The sequence below is a fragment of the Haliotis rufescens genome, unplaced genomic scaffold, assembly GCF_023055435.1.
Source record: "Haliotis rufescens isolate VD_foot unplaced genomic scaffold, xgHalRufe1.0.p SCAF_10, whole genome shotgun sequence".
NCBI lineage: Eukaryota > Metazoa > Mollusca > Gastropoda > Lepetellida > Haliotidae > Haliotis > Haliotis rufescens.
This window is the reverse complement of record NW_025963780.1, coordinates 24,886,004-24,906,905: the sequence shown is the minus strand read 5'-3', so window position 1 is coordinate 24,906,905 and position 20,902 is coordinate 24,886,004. Positions and strand designations below refer to the sequence as shown.

General features: G+C 41.7%; 2 protein-coding genes across 3 annotated transcripts in view; both read left to right on the top strand.

Moving 5' to 3' along the window:
* LOC124117106 (sodium-dependent glucose transporter 1A-like) overlaps positions 1-9,582 on the top strand; it is a 27,682-nt gene extending 18,100 nt beyond the window's left edge. For both annotated transcript variants that reach the window (XM_046478834.2, XM_046478835.2), the window contains exons 2-5: positions 1-6; positions 549-752; positions 2,564-2,849; positions 4,731-9,582. The exon at positions 1-6 is cut by the window's left edge and continues 436 nt beyond it. In XM_046478834.2, the coding sequence (XP_046334790.2) occupies positions 585-752; positions 2,564-2,849; positions 4,731-5,782 (1,506 nt within the window). In that variant the 5' untranslated portion in view covers positions 1-6; positions 549-584 and the 3' untranslated portion in view covers positions 5,783-9,582. The remainder of the gene's footprint in view (positions 7-548; positions 753-2,563; positions 2,850-4,730) is intronic.
* Positions 9,583-18,790: 9,208 nt separating this feature from the next.
* Positions 18,791-20,484, top strand: LOC124117102. Its single transcript, XM_046478830.2, has 2 exons — positions 18,791-18,923; positions 19,659-20,484. Exon 2 carries the CDS (start codon positions 19,674-19,676, stop codon positions 20,307-20,309), a length of 636 nt encoding a protein of 211 aa, XP_046334786.2. The 5' UTR covers positions 18,791-18,923; positions 19,659-19,673; the 3' UTR covers positions 20,310-20,484.
* The last annotated feature ends 418 nt before the right edge of the window (positions 20,485-20,902 follow it).

Genomic DNA, 20,902 nt, shown 5'->3' with positions numbered 1-20,902 from the left:
AACAAGGTGAGGTGAAATTGGGTTTAACGTCACGTCCAAGATTATTGCACTTATATAGCGACGTGCATGTACGTGTATGTGTTTGTGTGGCTGCTTGTACTAGTCCGGACTGATGCCGATTTAGTGCTAGCTCACTGAGATACCATGCCGCAGTTTAACATGAATACCCCACTCAGACACAGTATACTGACTCCGAGCCGACCAGTCCTTGTTTTAACCCCTTAATACCGAGCGCCAGACAGCGTAACCACAAGTACCATCTTTTAACGTCTTTTGGTATGACGCGGCCGGGGATCGAACCCCGGACCTTCCGCTCTCCGGGCGGACGCTCTACCATTAGACGCTCTACGACTGAGGCGGTCCTTGGACTAACAAACAACCACTAGGGAGTCACTCTAAATCAAGATGACTGCCACAACACTATATGAACGCCCGAATTACCTCTAACAACAATCACCAGAAACAAAGTTACATTATACACTACTCACATCCACGTCCACACACATCCACGTCTACACACTGTTGTATTGTGGGTGTTATTATTTCAGTGGTCAGCAGAGAAAGGTCTCTCATATTTCTTCAAGATGGCTCCAGAACAGATACCAATGATTGAAACAGGACAGGATGTTGCCAAGCAAAGAGCGAACGAAACAGAGGACCAGGAAGAAACTATTTGCACAAGCTGGAGAGACAAGATTTACAGGAACAAGTTCATCTACACCGTCTACCTGGCCATAGCGTTCGGAATGTTGGTAAGTAAACTGGACATGATTTGTTTTGCTGTTTTACTAAACGACTTGCATGAACTATCTCACACACACACATTAAGCCCCATAGGCTTTTAGCTTAGGGGAACATATTTTGGATTGTCAAGAGATTGCCATCTTCCCGAGGCAGAGCGTTTAAGTTACTATAAAAGTCCAGTTTCCACCATTGCCGAACTAGGCTGGAATTCCGGAGTTACATTTTGGCTGGACTAACGAGTCTATGCATTGTCCATCAAAACCGCGTGACGTACTCAACATCCGGTTAGCAAATAACATGGATCTCAACGTGTAGATTTCGGTCGACTGCAGGATTTGGAAAGCATGTGTACCACCAACTGGGCAAATCGTTTCATGTTTATAATTAAGGTGCTCAAGTGATTTGATGCACTTCTAGAGCTAAGACCTGTTTTATTACAATATAGATCTTGATTATCGAACAGATCGTCTTGACAGGGCGCCGCCATTTTGTTTAAGTGAGTGAGTGAGTGAGTTGGGTTTAACGCCGCTTTTAACAGTATTCCAGTTATATCACGGCGTGTCAGCTTTATGTGGGAGGAAAGACCGAAGTGACGCAGGTCTCAGACGTTTACCACTTCGATGAAACCCACGAGCACGGGTATGGTGCTGACAAACCTAGAAACATAATCGGGGCGAGCCGGGACTCGAACCCACAATCATAGATTTCTGGCGTGCCCAAGGGACGCAACTCTGCACAGCGAGTCGCGGCGCCTTAGACGACTGGGCCACCCGTGCCCCCCATTTTGTTTAAAGCAATTGCAGGTGATACGAGAGGTAGAATCTGATCGGTCAGTTGGAGGGACGTAGAAGGCCACTGGTGGCGCTTAGATCGAGGCTGGAAATTCCAGACTAGTTCGGCAAGGGTGGAAACTGGATTTTTATGGTCAGTTGACGCCCTTGCCTTTGGGAAGATGAGGAGTGGCTGTCTGACAGCCATTTTGAATTCTAATTTGGATGCTTTGATCAAATGTGAATCAAATATTGTCAGAAACACACACAACAAGTTACAGTCACAACAACAACCATCAAATAGTACAAACCATAAACAAATTTTGGCTGCCCAATCTAAATGTATGATGCATGGGTTCTTGATCCAGTCAGACGCCAGCAGTGATTCACCTATATGTTACTACCTCCTCCATTCGGAACTTTCACAAATGAAAATCTACACAGGACACATAGTCATTCCTTTATTCGGTGGAGATGCTATGGCGAAATATCTACAATGATATTTTTATCCTCATCCAGAACCTGTCCTTTTAGTTCCCTTTTAAGGAACAGGACGCGACCTCCTATGGAGTTCTCTCGAGATCTTAATGCAGAGAGATATGATTTTAATGCGATCGTTTACATGCTGCCAAGATATAGCTTGGACAGTGGTGTGCAACAACGTTCACTCACCCACTTCTTCAAAAGCTGAAAGATGGTACTTGTTGTTACCTTGTCTGGCGCTCGGCATTAAGGGGCTAAAACAAGGAACGGTCGGCTCGGAGTCAGTATACTGTGCCTGAGTGGGGTATTCATGTTAAACTGCGGCATGGTATCTCAGTGAGCTAGCACTATAAATCGGCATCAGTCAAACACACACACGTACATGCACGTCGCTATATAAGTGCAATAATCTTGGACGCGACGTTAAACCCCATTTAACCTCACCTCACCTCAAAAGCTAAAAGCGGTTTCACTCTGTAATATTCTCCAAGGATCAACAGTTACATGATCAAAAACACCCAACATTAAACTTTGAGTCCCATATTAGTATGTTTTGTACCCACCAGGGTGTGTGTATCGGACAGAGAGGACCCTCCTTCCTTGACCTTCAGATAATCACCGACACGGACGTGGAGCGGGGATCTGCGTTCTTTACGTTATTGTCCGCCGGCTATCTTTTCGGGTCTCTCGCCAGTGGCTTGGTGTACGACAAGTTCAACAAGGTGCTCACGATGTTCTTCTTGGGGCTCGGCTTGGGCATCAGCACAGGGATTCTGCCGTTCTGTTCACTCTATGGCTTAATGGTGGCCATCCATCTCATCACAGGGGCATTCATGGGCGGAGTCGACACATGTGAGTTGAAATCTTCAGGCATCAACCTTGGTTGCCAGTGTAATACAAGCATAAGCCCATAGGAATTAGGATATGAGGAGTTTGGATGTTTTTTAAACATTTTTGTCTGAATATATACTGAGTCAAATTAAAAACTTCATATTTTTAAAAGTAATCCCATTTATGATATACAACGGACAAATGTATCAGAGAAGGTCATTTTTAATCATCAATGTCCAAAGAAGGAGTTTAATTAACGGTGGTAACCATAATTTGTTGCAAGCACCTACGGTATTCGGTAATAACATCAACAGTTTAAATCATAAGTTCCAAGCACGACAATGTGATGGCACACAAGTTCAGTAGCGTGTATGACCACCATGTGCGTTGACAACTGCCACACAAGGCCTCCGCATGGACCTTGTGATGCTTGTGAACACATGATTGGGAAGACGACGCCATTGTTGCTGCAAAATGGTGCAAAGATCTTGCAAATTCTGTGGTTGGTTCTGGAGAGTGCGCAGACTTCTGCCAAGAGCATCCCAGACGTGTTCGATGGGATTGAGGTCTGGAGACCTTGACGGCCAGTCCATGACGTTGACTCCCGCATTCTGAAGGAAATTCCTTGTCAAAATTGCTGTGTGGGGTCTGGCATTGTCGTGTTGGAAAATCAAACCGGGTCCATGTGCTGCCATAAAAGGCAGAAGTTCTGGTTCCAGTACCTGGTCGCGGTAAGCAGCAGCGTTGAGGTTGCCACGGATGACAAGAAGCCTGGAACGTGCATTGCCACAGAAAGCACCCCACACCATGACACTTCCGCCTTGAAATCTGTCAACTTCCTGTACACAACACTGGGCGTAACGTTCATGACGGCGCCTCCACACCCTCGCCCTACCATCAGCAAATCGAAGATTAAATCGGGATTCATCACTGAAGACGACTTGATTCCAATTCCTCTGAGTCCATCGTAAGTGTTGCTGTGCCCACAATTGACGTTGACATCTGTGTAATTGAGTCAGAATCGGCCCGCAGTATGGCCATCGTGCTTGAAGGTGAACAGTTCTCAGACGGTTTCGAACAGTTTGCGCACTTAGTCTACCCCTAAACAGTTCAATTCTGGTTGATGTAGCCGGCAAAAATCGGTTACAGAGGTGACGTAAGACAATCTGACGATCCTCTGCATGTGACGTCACACGTGGTCGCCCTGGCCGAGGGCGATCAGCGGTGGTACCCGTTTGCTGTGGACGCGTCTGTAAATCATAAACAGTCCGTCGACTACAGCCCATCGTCCTTGCGACTTCAGCTACGGACGTTCCCGTCTGCAACATGCCGATGGCTCGACATGCAGGGAAAGTGTACTATTGGAAAGTTGAAGTAAAGCCTCTTGCCAGACAGAGTTGTGAAGTGTTTTTTGTCACTCTGAATCTCTATGCATAGATCTAAATATGAAACAGACGAGGCGGTCTCACTTGTCTTATGTGTTAATATATTGCCATGTTGCCATGGACACTTATTGTGCTCCACTTCTTATAGTGACATGCTTTTAATAAGAAAATTAGTAAGAAGTAATACTTCTATGCAACAAATGGTGGTGTAAATTGAAACCTTTTCCTGATCAGGTGATTCTGAGATATCTATATTTTGTCAGTCCCTCTCCTGTCTGAAAAATGTGGAATAAATAAGAAAATCTGCATTAACAAATCACTGATAAGGAATCTTGTACTTATATTATTATGTAGATATTCCTAAAAATAAACGTCAGGTAAAACAGGTTTTCAGAGCTGATGGGGTCTGATGTTTTGCTTGGATTGTCAGTATGTTGTATTGTTAAAGGTCCAGTTTAATACCATGTTATACATAGTATCATTGATGCCGTCTCTCATGTCAGCTGACCTGTTTCAGGTGGGAATGCAGAGCTGGTTCGTACATGGGGGAGCAATGGACGCTCGGCCATGCAAACAGCTCATTTTGCATTTGCCTTTGGTGGAGTTATCTCCCCTCTTATGACCAAGCCCTTCCTGTCGCCATTACCAGATGTGATCAACGCTACAACAGCTCCACCCAATGTTGGGTTCAGCGGGATGAATATCACAGTCACCTCAGCTTATATATCCTCCAATTCAACTTTGACCCCAATTGAAGAGAAACAAACAACAATAGTATTTTATGCTTATTTAATTTCTGCAGTATTGACAACATTCTTTGCTTTTCCATTTTTGATAACATATTGTCGTGAAAAATCTCAGATGAAGAAGCGAACTGCAGGGGAGGCCACTCCGGAACCCCCAAACATGTCACGTGCTGTGTTCATCTTTACGATAGGAATGATATGTGTAACCTACATGCTGTACTGTGCTGTCGAGGACAGCTTCGCAGCATACCTGATGACCTTTGTCGTCAAGCATCTACACTGGAGCAAGTCTAGAGGAACGGAATTAACATCAGTATATTGGGCATCCTTTGCTGGGGGAAGATTTCTAGGGATCTTCTTTGTAAAATTTCTCGCTCCAGTGAAGTTGCTATTTATATGCTGCACTTCTTTAATAGCGTCTCTAGTCGCTTTTCTTGTTTTTGCGCAGTACGATATACCTGTAGGCATTTGGATCAGTTCGGTCACAACTGGACTGTCAATGTCCGTTTTCTTCCCAACAGGGTTGACTTGGACGGAGGAGGAGTTGTTAAATATGTCCGGGAGAGTTGCATCCGCTATTTTGATAGCTTCATCTTTGGGGACGACGGTTAACCCCATAATTCTGGGGTATCTTATGGATGAACACAGTCTCATGTGGTATGCGTATCTCCTCACGGCAGAAAGTATAGCATGTCTCCTCATGTTCCTCATCCTTCTCATCTACGCTCACACGCTCCTGAAAAAGAGGAAACACGGCACTGATATAACAATAGAGGTAAAAGCCAATGGTTTCTCGTCACAGGATGAAGAAAGGTTTCTGTGATCTGGTCAAAACTGGACAAGCTGTCTAGTTATGCAAGACTCATTGCCACTGCTGTTTTTTTATCTATACCATATTTACCATGATAAGTATTCCGGGCACTTAAGACAATTGGCAAAGGGGAGCGCTTATTAAAACCGGACAAGTGTTAAATTTTTTTTCAGAGATCAAGCGATGAAACTAAAACGTTTTCTATAATCATTACTGGGCAATTATATACCCATTTTCTGTGCTGCTCTCTAAATAATATACACAAGAAAATATGGACTATAGTCTTATACTGGTGCTTTTACAAATTACTTACAGATTGTTTACAAGTTGGTCACCGAGTGACTATTGAAATATCGGAAATTGAAAACGAAGAAGGGGGATCCTTGGGGTTGCCATGGTAATGGAATCTAAGGACCCCTTGCATTTGTAACATCAGGATGTAACAGGGACTACTTATTTCGAATTTCATTCTTATTTTTCAACAAGGGAAGCCCATACGCAATAGGCAGTGTCCAATATTTAGTCAAGGACGTTCATCAACCATTACCCCATTCTGTAGAAATTCTTCTCTTTGAAGTGGCGGTTACTAATGGATATTATCATAACCAAGACGTTGGATTTGCTCACAGTTTTTAAATCGCTAATATCCTGATCAAATTGAATGCATGTGTTTTTTACATACCTAGTCTGAAAAAAACCCACCTGCCCCCCTCCCTGGCCACTGGATAGTGTTACACTTGCCTTTGCATGTGTTTGTGATGGGTGCCACAGTTGGGGCAGGATACGCTCACCTTTTTTGACACTGATTCATAATATAGTAATAATAATAATAGTACAATCGACTCAGATTGTGGCAGTGATTTCTTGTGAATATGGAAAGGGGTCCATTTATTTATTGTAATGCTTCTCAATATTTTGATGATATTTGGACAACAGGACACTTTCCTCCTTCTTGGCATAATCCCATTGTGTTCCAATATCAATACCAGGTCAGAATCATACAGATCCATCTCACAATCGACCTATTTCGTTAACTAGCTGTGTTTGTAAAACGCATGGAACGCATGGTCAAAAATCGACAAGTATGGTTTACAGAAACCAGTGATCTTATTACCAATATTCAATGTGGTTTCCACAAAAATTGAAGTACAACTGACTGTTTGGTTCGTTAAGAGTCATTCATTAAAAAATTCATCGTCAATAACCAGCATTCACTATCGATCTTTTTTTACCTAGAAAAAGCTTATGATACAACATGGCTGTTTGCCTCATTTTATATCACAGTTTTTAACAGACAGGCAATTTCAAATTCGTGTTGGATCAACCATGTCTGATCATTATTATCAGGATCAAGGTAAATATACAGAAGGCAGTAGTTTGTCTGTCACATTGTTTAGTATAAAAATCTATAGTCTATCAAAAGTGTTAAATGACTCAATTGATGGGTCATTGTTTTTGGATGATTTTAATATTTCAAGAGTTAAAAATATGCATAGTATTGAAAGACAATTAGTTGTGTCTTTATAAAATTCATGTGGTCACTTGACAATAGTTTTACATTTTAAGACCAATTGTACACATTTCTGTCGAAATAAACCTCATAAAGACCCGAACTATTTTTGGATGATGCTCCAATTAAGATTGTAAAAGAAACCAAGTTTTGGGGATTACCTTTCGACCTTGATTTGACGTTTTTAACATATTAAATATCTGAAGACAAAATGCCTGAAGGCCCTAGATTAGATGTAAATCGACTCAAATTCACAGTAGGGAGGGGATCAGTCAATCCTCCTTCCCTTATATAGATTACAAATATGCTCTAAATTGGAATATGGCTCCATTGTGTATGCTGGAGCCCGCAAGAATAATTTAAAAAAAAAACTCGATTCAATCCATCACCATAGACTTAGACTATGTCTTGGTGCCTTTTGAACATCTATTGACAGCCTCTATGTGGAGGTTAATAAACCTTCTTTAAAACAATGCAGTACTAAATTTTGTCTCTTCACTATATTACGGAATTTCGTTCCCATCCCTCCAATCCTGCTTATGACTCCGTCTTTAATCCCCTCTATGAAGAACTCTTTCAGAAGAAACCAAAGCTGGTTCCTCCACTTGGAATTCCGATCAAATCTCATATTTTTGCTGCCAATCTAGATCCGGATATTATCTCTCCTTCACGGCTTTTGTCTACTCCTCCCTGGCAGTTGTTAGACATTTCCCTGACATGTTCTATAAAAACTGACACAAACCAACTAGTATGTCAACAGGAATATGAACAATTGAGAAATAAATACGATACTCACCATTCAATCTTTACTGAAGGATCCAAATACGGAAGCAACGTAGCAAGCGCCACTGTCGTTGGATCAAAAATTATATCATCTAGAGCTAGAGTACCAGACAAAAGCTCTATTTTCATTTATGTGTGCCAACTTCTTCACCTGATGAGTTTGAAGCGTGTATTTTCTTTCTTGTCCTCAGGCACTGAATGTATCTCTGAATCATCCAATTATTTTAGAGATTTTGGAACTATAAATGATTAAGTCTTTGAAAGGTATTAAGAAGTGATACACATTGGGAAGAGAATTTATGGATGTCAACTTCTTCACCTGGTGAGTTTGAAGCGTGTATTTTCTTTCTTGTCCTCAGGCACTGAATAACGTATCTCTGAATCATCCAATTATTTTAGAGATTTTGGAACTATAAATGATTAAGTCTTTGAAAGGTATTAAGAAGTGATACACATTAGGAAGAGAATTTATGGATGTCAACTTCTTCACCTGGTGAGTTTGAAGCATGTATTTTCTTTCTTGTCCTCAGGCACTGAATAACGTATCTCTGACGCATCCAATTATTTCAGATATTTTGAAAATTTGCAATGATTAAGTCTTTGAAAGGTATTAAGAAGTGATACACATTAGGAAGAGAATTTATGGATGTCAACTTCTTCACCTGGTGAGTTTGAAGCGTGTATTTTCTTTCTTGTCCTCAGGCACTGAATAACGTATCTCTGAATCATCCAATTATTTTAGAGATTTTGGAACTATAAATGATTAAGTCTTTGAAAGGTATTTAGAAGTGATACACATTAGGAAGAGAATTTATGGATGTCAACTTCTTCACCTGGTGAGTTTGAAGCGTGTATTTTCTTTCTTGTCCTCAGGCACTGAATAACGTATCTCTGACGCATCCAATTATTTCAGATATTTTGAAAATTTGCAATGATTAAGTCTTTGAAAGGTATTTAGAAGTGATACACATTAGGAAGAGAATTTATGGATGTCAACTTCTTCACCTGGTGAGTTTGAAGCGTGTATTTTCTTTCTTGTCCTCAGGCACTGAATAACGTATCTCTGACGCATCCAATTATTTCAGATATTTTGAAAATTTCCAATGATTAAGTCTTTGAAAGGTATTTAGAAGTGATACACATAAGGAAGAGAATTTATTGATGTCAATTTCTTCACCTGATGAGTTTGAAGCGTGTATTTTCTTTCTTGTCATCCAATTATTTTAGAGATTTTGGAACTACACAATGATTAAGTCTTTGAAAGGTATTTAGAAGTGATACACATAATGAAGAGACTTTATGGATGCCAACTTCTTCATGTATCATGTAACCTCAGCAGTGTTACTGCAGAGGAATAAACCAACTTGGATGAATCCAGTGAGTTGTTTGCATCTCTATTAATTAAATATGTTGCGCTAATCACCTATGGATTATTTCAACACACCATTGTTATATTATGTTCATATTGATTGTTGAGCTGTTTGCCATGTTACCGAAGTAAATGAATAAGAAACCTTCACATCTCCTCTTGTTTTTTAGTTGAATGGGTGACAAAGGCACCAAAGGCTGGAGCTGCTGAAATATTGCTCGACCATAATAGAATGTTGACGTCATCCTTTTTGTCACGCAGACAGATTTTTGTCACTCTGAATCTTTATGCACACATAAATATGAAACAGATGAGGCAGTTTCATTGGTCACTTTTATTTCTAGTTCAAGTGGGTTAAACAGTGGAAGGGAAATGGCTATTTGACTGTTATTGAACTATATCAGATCATCGATATACCTGAAGCTTAAGTGAAACGTCTTGGCCAATTTGCCTTGTTTTGATTTGCCAATCTGAGAAGAAATTCTGATTCATATGCATAAAGAAACAGATCAACAAGAAGGGGAGCGCAATTTGTGACCATGGGATGCCTACTTCTAGCATTAATGTATTTCTTCTAAAGTTTAACAAAGATCTTTTCAATGTCAAGCATTTCACATGTTGTTTTCTCAGTGAACTTCAGAAAACATTTAATTTCATTTTTGACAATTGAACCTCTGAAGACTATGAGTAGCTAAGTACTGGATATTAAGGGTAACCATGTTGAGTGAAAAATGCCGCATGGATCAAGGAATGAATTTTGTTGCGTGGGATAGTCATGTACCATGTTAAAAAATCGAATGTTTTGACATTATTGAACTTGGTCCTTTTCTGAGATTGCAAAAAATACTGGCAAATCCTTGGAGCTTTTAAGAATCCACATGGTATTAGTTCCATACTTTCTGTGGAAAGTCCTTCCTTGATTGTATTGAGGATTATGGTAAAAGTTTGAGACAGGAATGTTGTGGTACATTAGTTGGACTCAACAATATGTCTCTCTTTGTGCGGATTTGTAGGGAGCTTTGAAATCCAGTACAAAAGAGTTTTAGAGTCATGACAAAAGTTCATGCATGGTTTTGCCAGATTTCTTCCTCAGTTAAAATACTGGCCTCACATGTGTTATTTTTTCATATGTCACTCATACCAAATTCTGTGGTCAAACAATTAATGTAGTGATGCGTAGATATCATGGTGATGTTATTCAATGCTTTGTCGTGTAGGGCACCCAGAACAATTTGAATGGGTCCATTTGTGCCTTCGACCAAAGACACCATGACACATTTACTTAACTCACTATCAACAGGTTCCTCTTCTCTTTTGGTCCATTTTTGGTATGTTGGTTGGTTTGTTGTTTAACGCCCCACTCAGGAATATTTCAGGTATATGACGGCGGTCTGTACATAATCGAGTCTGGACCAGACAATCAAGTGACTGATATCATGAGCATCGATCCATGCAATTGGGATACGATGACATGCATCAACCAAGTCAGCGAGCCTGAGCACCCGATCCCATTAGTCGCCTCTTACCGCAAGCATGGGTAGCTGAAGACCTATTCTACCCCGGACCTTCACAGGCCTTTTTGGTATGTCTTCAGACAGCATCCATAATGATGTTTTAAAGTTGTGATCCCAATCAGTTGGAGCCTACTCACGATATTTTGGTCCATATTTGAAAAACTTTCTAAGGTGTTATTGTCAACAATAGAGACCAGCAGGTTGAGAACGTTACATCATGAGCTGCTAAGTCCACATTCTGCAGCACGTTCCTATAATTGAACAACTTTGATGAAAATGTTGGTGCTTCCTAAAATTGAATGACTGCAGTAGCCAACGCATGGTGTTATGGACATGCCGAACATACACTGCTACTTCTTTAGTGAGGGTACATTTAAGTATACGAGGGCTGGTCAAAAAGTTCTAATCCTGACTAACTTTCAACTATGGGCCATAACAAAGAGAACTATTCAATGTAGTACTTTGAGTAGTTCACTGCAAATGCATTTGGTCAGTTGAGGCCGTTTGTATATTAGTGACGGCCAGTTGAAAGTAATAGGGGTCAAAATGGACATAGAAATAAATCCGAGCAGTCATCAAGTTTTTGGCTTTTGAGAAAGTACTCCTCAAGAAATTCCACTGTTAAACGTTGGTCAGCGATGTTTAAGGCTGGGAGAACAAGCTTTGATGATGACCCTAGGTCTGGACCTCCCTCAAATTCCATCAATGAAGATTCAATCAACTTGAGGAAGACACGAGTCAAAAGCCATGGATGCATTGAAAATATTATACATGAACATTTACAGATGAATAAGATATCTACTCGTTGGTTGCCAAAAGTTTCAGATCTTAAGGAAAAAAGAACTGGCATTGCCAGAGACAATGTAGAGCTAATTGAGGAGGATTTCGTCAAATTGAAAAAGAGATCAGTAACGGTTGATGAAACATGGGTCTACCACAATGATCCCCTGTCAAAACGTCACTCCATGGAATAGTACCATTCGACTTCCCCGGCACCAAAGAAATTCGAGTCTTCAAGATCAGTGAAGAAATTTATGGCCACTGTTTTCTGGGATGCAAAGGGTGTGATCCTTGTTGATTACTTAAAAGTCAAAGACGATTACTGATGCCTACTTTGCTGCTTTGCTTCATCGCCTGAAAGATTCAAAGAAAAGCTACGAGGAATGAAGACTGCAGAAGTTCTACTATTTCATGACAATGCTTCTTCTCACAAATCTAAAGTAAAATTGAAAACACTTTCACAACTGTTGGTTTTGTTTTTTATGCGTAGAACCTATTAACCAGCAGTCACATAATATCATAACAGCATATATATGTATACTGAATCAACGAGCCAGGTAATATGATCATTGTATCTAGAGAATTCTCCATTGCAATAAAAGGGGCATATTTAATATTAAATTCCCAAGATGGCTGAACATTTCAAAACAATGCAGGATCAGATTCTATGAAATCAGATCTCAGATGACAATACGGCGACGTTTCGGGATAGATCATTATACCGTTGTCAAGCAAGATTGAATGATGAACATGGTACAGAATATATAAAGTAGGTGGAGGATTAACAGGAACAACAATTGCATTGATGTCAGCATCTCATAAGGAAGGTGAGGTGTTTGATGGTTTGAATGTGAGTAGTATAGAGTCAGTAGGCAGGAACCTTTTTTGGTTGATCCGGTTGATCCAGGCGGATGCGAAGGTGATTGGTTGATCCAAGTCACGTGATCGGATAGGATGACTCATGCATCAACAGCGCGTTACAGGTGAGGGGAGGGAATGAAAGGTGTGTGTGTATAAGACAGGAAAGAATTCGTAAGTAAACAAAAGTAAAGGGTATTCGATAGAGCTATGCGTATGGCGTGCTGTCCTGAATAGACAAGCAGCCCAGTTTGAATCGAGCGCGCTGGACAACTCACGTGACCACGTCGTTTCAAATTGTTTAATGGTTTCGTTTATTTCAAGCGTTAGTAGAAATTACAATTAGTCTACAACTCACGTAGTCGTTTCAAATTGACAGCGCTCGCGAGAGCGTGCGAGTTGGTTTGATGAATGCAGGGTGTGTCTTGAAAGTACGACCATACCGCAATAGAGACGATGACAAATAAGCCCTACGGTTTGAGTTTTAACCGTGTAACATATTATTTTGAAAATAGATAGAAAACCGATAACTACATGTAGCAATGTGACGGCACGAAGCTAGGTTTGTTGGGAAAGTGATGGAAGCAATCTATAGCACATTTTCATGTTTACAATACTCACCCTTAATTCGAAGAGAGAACAGAGTTTATCATGGAAAAATGTTTCACGAGGAAAATGTTTTATTGGAAATATAGGTTTATTCATAGCTAATGTATAGCAGAGAGACTAAGCCACCGACCGCCCATAACAATGTCAACATACCCCGGCCTTACAATTAATGTCAACATACCAGCCTCGCCTGAAGCATCCCATTCATAAATGGTGTGAGCAGTGTCCCGTATTTATGATACGTTAGGGAAGATGTGTTGTACATTTGTTATTTTAAAAGGGAGTTATTTCAGAGAGGATATATATGGGTATTCCCCCCTCATTAAACTTTTCTTTCGTTGGTGTCTATTAAACGTATCCGGTATTTAATACATTTGAATGATGTAGGAAAAGTATGTGCGTGAAGATGTTGTACCTATATCCGAACACGAATGTATGACACAGGAAGGGTGTGTGGAATGCACTCGTCCTTGTAAGGGTAAAATACGCGTTTAAACTCACCATTTAAATGATGATGACATTACTTTTTAGATGTATAATTGGTATCAGTGAGTGAGTGAATTTAGTTTTACGCCCCACTCGGCTTTATTCCAGCTCTAGGACGGTGGTCTGTCAATAAACGAGCTTGGACCAGACAATCCAGTGATCAACAGCATGAGCAGCGATCTGTGCAACTAGGAACCGACGGCACGTGCCATCCGAGTCGGACCAACCGATCCCCGTCAGTCGCCGATAAGCATGGGTTACTGAAGGTCGATTTTTATAACCCGGGACCTTCACGGGTGTAGTATGACGAAGACTATATACAAATATGCCAAAAAAATGAGAAAAAACAAACAATTCATTCGTATCATTTATTGATTCGAGTCAATCGGTTCCATACAAAGCCGTGATATACGAATGGACAATAGTATTCACTCTGGAACATTATTTAGTCACTCATATACACATGCTGCTGCTGCTCGAAGGCCCTATTGTTTAAACAGCGAGTCCATGTTTTGAAACACATTTCGCACTGTTGAATGTTTCCTTTTCTACGCTGTTTTAAGGTTGAATGGTTGTCTATAGTCTATGCTTTATCCATTGCTTGTAACGATTTCCGTCCAGGAGGTCACAGTTTCACCATTCCTCTCACGTAGAGGGAAATTCGGCGTTTCTTATCGTTCAAACGCCTCAGTTTACGAGGTGTTTTCAAAATATGAATCAAACTAGACGCGTGGCGTTGACTCGGCATTCTCTTCTGACTGTTAGACTGATATAGTAGTGATGGGTATTTATGCCTAATCGTTCTGCTCACGATCATCATCCTCCTCCTCGTCATCACCGTCGTTATCCTCTGCAACGCTATCAGATTCAGTCTCACTTTCTATTTCCGGCATATCCATCAAAGGCAGGATCTCTTTCATCTTGGGTTTTAGGAGGAGTTTGATTTTATTTTTGAGAACGGATTGTTCCGTGGAAGGATTCATGTCTCCCAGGTTGTATAGCATGTTTTGAAACAGAGGTGCCTCTTTAAAGTACGTGGTATATTCCATCGCATAGTTGAGAGTACTACGCACTAGATCCTCCCACCTCAGTTTCAATCTTCTCTCAATCCATTCTTGCGTTCGTCCCTGTCGCTCGTACTGTTTTTTCTGCAGTTTCATCTTGTCATGAAACGTATCGTACACCTGTTTCCAGATGCGTTGTAAGCCTACATTTTGCCACTCCTCGGCTTCCATATTAGTGAATGTTGACTTCCCACGTGGAGGTTTGACGGCAAGACCACTGCCTTTCTGGGAAGAGGCTAGGTCGTCAAAGTCACTGTCATCGTCATCACTCTCGAGTCTGGCACGCTTTCTCTTAGGTTGAAGGCTATTGGCCGGACACCAGTGTTTGATATGTCGCTGTAGATCGTGCATGTTATCTATCAGCACCCCGCAATCTGCGCAAGCCGTGGCCATAGTCAATGATGTCTCACTACTCGTGTCTGAATCGGTTTCAATTGGAGTGAGCTGATGTTGGGGCAATCTCTCTTCTTGTGTCAGAGGACTATCCAGAGATTCTGTTGTAGTCAACTTCTCCCTACGCAGATCAGGTTCAGACTGTGCTGTTGTTCTCCTGTTTTCCTCATTTATGAGGTTAACATGCAGTCGATCCTTATCTTTGGTGGTAGGTTTTAGATCGATGGTGAGTTGTCCATAGGGTGTTTCAGTAACCTTTTCATACATAGCCATAAAGTGATCCATATGTTCGGGGAAAATTCTACGAGCGAAGAGTTTGATTTGCTGTTTATCTATGGGGGAATGAAACAGGGTCACATAATGCGCATTCAAAGCAATGTCTCTCGATTCCTTACCTCTCGGAAACAGATTTTGTATCAAGAGAAAGATCAATACATTCTTGTGATGTGAGGTTTGAGTAAACAACCGCGAAATACGCTTGTCGTGCTTTGCTTCGGCCAGGAAATCATCCAGGACCAACACGTTCTGTTGACGAGCATCAAAGTAATCCTCGTCCAAGATATCGTAGGGAATTCCTTTGACAAAGGTCAGCTGAGGCAGCTGCTCACCGAGGTCCTGATATAATGGCTGCCATTGAGTATAACACCAAACGATGCGGGTAGGTTGGGGTTGGATCAGGCCATGCCGGAGAACATGAGAGGTAAACACAGACTTTCCACAACCACTGGGTCCCACAACGAGCGCATTTGAGGGAATCAGGAACTTGAATTGTTCTCGAAGATCAGATATGCATGGTAAATGAGGCATCCACGAGTTGACTTGCGATGGCGGCGGCGGCGGATGGGCTTGTAACGGCGGGTTGGCTTGACGCAGCAGCGGCGGTGGGTGGACTTGCGGCGGCGGCGGCGTTAGCGGGTGGGCTTGTAATGGCGGGTGGATTTGCGGCGGCGGCGGCGGCGGCGGTAGCGGATGGGCTTGCGGCGGCGGCGTTAGCGGGTGGGCTTGTAATGGCGAGTGGACTTGCGGCGGCGGGTGGGCTTGTAACGGCGGCGGCGGTATGCTATGTTTATTTCTCCTGTGTCGTAACATGACATCTCTCCTTGAAAACATTTGTTCACAGTCCGGACAGGTGGCAACCCCCATGGTGATCCAATACGGTGTGCGATTAGAGGGTATGAAGCTTTCTTTTATACCCTTGACTCTGTTGACGCTTCAAGGCAGCAATTGCCCGTTCCACCACAGCCTTCACCTCCGAGACATGTTGTATTTTCACGGGTTGGGGTGTTGTCTTCGATCCCTGTTGGGTTGTCATCGTTTTCATTTTAGGTGTTACCTGTCTCTTCTTTGTCTTCAGCGTCGACTTCTTGGCTGCTTGTGGTTTCTTTCTCTGTTGTGATTTTCTCAACGTAGTCTTCCTAAATATATCTCTAGGGTCAAGTCTAATCTCTGATGCTTTCTTCATGTTGTTCACGTCCAATCCGTTTGCTGGCGAGAGTAAAACTGTTTGTCGGGCTACACTACTGTAGAGTTTATACTGTCTTACACGTGCAGGGATTCTTGGAAGACACTCTTTTCTTCACAGCACACTTGTGAGTATGTTAAAAAAGCGATCATATTAGTATATAGTCTTCGTCATACTACACCCGTGAAGGTCCCGGGTTATAAAAATCGACCTTCAGTAACCCATGCTTATCGGCGACTGACGGGGATCGGTTGGTCCGACTCGGATGGCACGTGCCGTCGGTTCCTAGTTGCACAGATCGCTGCTCATGCTGTTGATCACTGGATTGTCTGGTCCAAGCTCGTTTATTGACAGACCACCGTCCTAGAGCTGGAATAAAGCCGAGTGGGGCGTAAAACTAAATTCACTCACTCACTGATACCAATTATACATCTAAAAAGTAATGTCATCATCATTTAAATGGTGAGTTTAAACGCGTATTTTACCCTTACAAGGACGAGTGCATTCCACACACCCTTCCTGTGTCATACATTCGTGTTGTGTTGTACATATAGGTACAACATCTTCACGCACATACTTTTCCTACATCATTCAAATGTATTAAATACCGGATACGTTTAATAGACACCAACGAAAGAAAAGTTTAATGAGGGGGGAATACCCATATATATCCTCTCTGAAATAACTCCCTTTTAAAATAACAAATGTACAACACATCTTCCCTAACGTATCATAAATACGGGACACTGCTCACACCATTTATGAATGGGATGCTTCAGGCGAGGCTGGTATGTTGACATTAATTGTAAGGCCGGGGTATGTTGACATTGTTATGGGCGGTCGGTGGCTTAGTCTCTCTGCTATACATTAGCTATGAATAAACCTATATTTCCAATAAAACATTTTCCTCGTGAAACATTTTTCCATGATAAACTCTGTTCTCTCTTCGAATTAAGGGTGAGTATTGTAAACATGAAAATGTGCTATAGATTGCTTCCATCACTTTCCCAACAAACCTAGCTTCGTGCCGTCACATTGCTACATGTAGTTATCGGTTTTCTATCTATTTTCAAAATAATATGTTACACGGTTAAAACTCAAACCGTAGGGCTTATTTGTCATCGTCTCTATTGCGGTATGGTCGTACTTTCAAGACACACCCTGCATTCATCAAACCAACTCGCACGCTCTCGCGAGCGCTGTCAATTTGAAACGACTACGTGAGTTGTAGACTAATTGTAATTTCTACTAACGCTTGAAATAAACGAAACCATTAAACAATTTGAAACGACGTGGTCACGTGAGTTGTCCAGCGCGCTCGATTCAAACTGGGCTGCTTGTCTATTCAGGACAGCACGCCATACGCATAGCTCTATCGAATACCCTTTACTTTTGTTTACTTACGAATTCTTTTCTGTCTTATACACACACACCTTTCATTCCCTCCCCTCACCTGTAACGCGCTGTTGATGCATGAGTCATCCTATCCGATCACGTGACTTGGATCAACCAATCACCTTCGCATCCGCCTGGATCAACCGGATCAACCAAAAAAGGTTCCTGCCTACTGACTCTATACTACTAATGTGTTTCTTCTCTAGTCGGGTGAGGCTGTTGATGGTGTTGAGTGCCACGTCTCCATGTAGACGACGGATGAATTGTTTGATAGGCATTACTTTGAAGCTGGCCGACGTCAAAGTAGACACAATTTATGGATAACAACAAGGCGACGTTTCGGTGTAGATCCTTATACCGTTGTCATCAAGCCTAACGATGAACATGGTACAGAATATATATACAGGTAGTAGGTGGAGGATTAACAGTAGACTATCAGTCTGATTAACTGAGGGGGTATTATATCCCGTCTGCTTATGATGATCTAATCAATTTGTATCCAATGAGCTTGTTCTACTATTTTAATAAGTATCCAGTCAGCTTGTTCATGTATATTGCTAAATTCAAACAATACTCACTGTTCAAATTTTATTTTCACCCTGAAACACTCCTTACATTTCTCGACTTTCTAAAGGATTAAATAATGCAACAATGTGGGCATCTATTAAAATGATCTAATTGTCAGAATGTACATCCTGCACATCTTATGTGAGTAGTATTCCTGAAATGACGTCAAACTGCCGTACACTATTCTCGTCACGTTCAAATACACAATACATATGCGATAACACGTGTTGCATTCCAAACTCCCCGTAGGGCAGTGTGTTAGTTTTACGGCATCAGGACAGCTCTTCGCGATGACATCGAGCATTGTGTTCATTATATTTGACTTTGTGAGGTTACCAGAGACAAGGGGGTAGACAGAGACAGGTAGGTACCTTTATAAAACATCTTGTATTTCCAGTAACAAGTGTATTTTATGCATAAGGGAAATATAACTAATCATAAGTTAACTCAGTATGATTTATTTAATATCCGTTGTATAACCTTAAACTGAGTATGATTTATTTGATATCCGTTGTATAACCTTTAAATCAATATGACTTATATGATATCCGTTGTATAACCTTTAACTCAGTATGATTTATTTGATATCCATTGTATAACCTTTAACTCAGTATGATATATTTGATATACATTGTATTACCTTTAACACAGTGTACTTAGATAAGTACTCGCGGCGAATAGCTGTGATATCTCTGATGCGACGTAAAGCAATATCTATTCACTCATTCCTTATATAAGTGACGGGGGCACGGGTTGCCCAGTCGTCTAAGGCGCCGCGATTCGCTGTGCAGAGTTGCGTCACTTGGGAACGCCAGAAACCTATGATTGTGGGTTCGAATCCCGGTTCGCCCTGATTATGTTTCTAGGTTTGTCAGCACCATACCCGTGCTCGTGGGTTTCACCGAAGTGGTTAACGTCTAAGACCTGCATCACTTCGGGCTTTCCTCCCACATTAAGCTGACACGCCGCGATATAACCGGAATAATGTTAAATGCGGCGTTAAACCCAACTCACTCACTCACTTATATAAGTGACGTTTTATATGAACAAAGTGCAATGTCATGGTATTATATAATGTTCCCTGTAATCGTATTACAGCATTTCAAGTTGGAAATGGGACTTAGGACTATATACCTCGTCCTATCTTTCGCCATTTTGATGATTCAAGGGGAGATAACTCCTCCATGTCCATGCGCCAGAATGAGGACAACCCCTGTGACGGAGCAACTCGCCACCACTGAAAGCATGAAGGATGTGGTCGAACCGAAACGGAAATGGAACCTCACGTTCTCGGATCGACCACCTCTGTTGTTTGTGGGACTTGAAGGAGAAACCCACGAGTTCTTATGTTCGGGAGAATCCTCCATCACCATGGCTACCACAACGTGGCAAGTACCCAATCATGTGACTATCTCAATGATGAACGATACCTCATCATACCGAAGTGGAGTATTTATAACACCTAATAACTCGCTCGTGCTATACAAAATGTCGACCAATCACCGGGGTCGTTACATATGCCGGTTGTCCTTTGATGACGTCATAGCGGAAGCTCCAATGCAGCTCATGGTCGTCGAGGCAGATATGAGGAAGTGGACATTAAGGGTGATAATAGGGGCAGCGTCCCTGGCCGGATTCTTAGTGACGTATGCCGTGGTCCACATTGGCTACAAGGTGTACTTGTGTAAGGCCAGTGGTCAGTACCTTGACCCCGACTTTGGTGCGCAAGTACCTTTGCGACAGTTGTAGATCAGCCGGATGCAGTACTGTTCACCGTTCTTGTAATAATATTGGTTCCACTCGGGTCCACTCGGGTCCTCTCGGCTTATTCCGTACATAATACCCTGGCAGTCATGAAGTAGTGATTTCACAGTAGACCGCTTCAGCCCTCATTCCGTGAAATAAAGTTCGTATATAACACTGACGCCGTTTTGAAACCAGGTTAATCTGTGTTTAACAGAAATTAGGTATACACTTTCGCTTGAAGAGAAGAACAGACGCTGGTACTTTAGACAGTTATATAAGAGTCACGACTGCCTTCAGGTTGTGTTGTGTCATGTGATAGTCACGTGAACAAAAATAGTTCCAATATGGATTCCTGCCCGTGCTGGCCGAGTCCTATTGAACTGAAGTATGTGCGACAGGGATTACCTCCTAGAACAGAAGTGTCCCTCCCCTAATAGGGAAGCTATGTTTCAAGGCTAGTCAGTGTAGCCTTGGAATATCACTACATTATCTTCCATACTGTAAAAAAGGATAAGATGAGATAATAAGATAATGCCTTATTGCCCGTAAGGGAATTCTTTTTACACCAGAACACCATACATGTTACACAAACCATA

Coding starts and splice junctions, on each gene's coding strand:
- LOC124117102 (XM_046478830.2), top strand. CDS start 19,674: ATGGGACTTAGGACTATATACCTCGTCCTATCTTTCGCCATTTTGATG.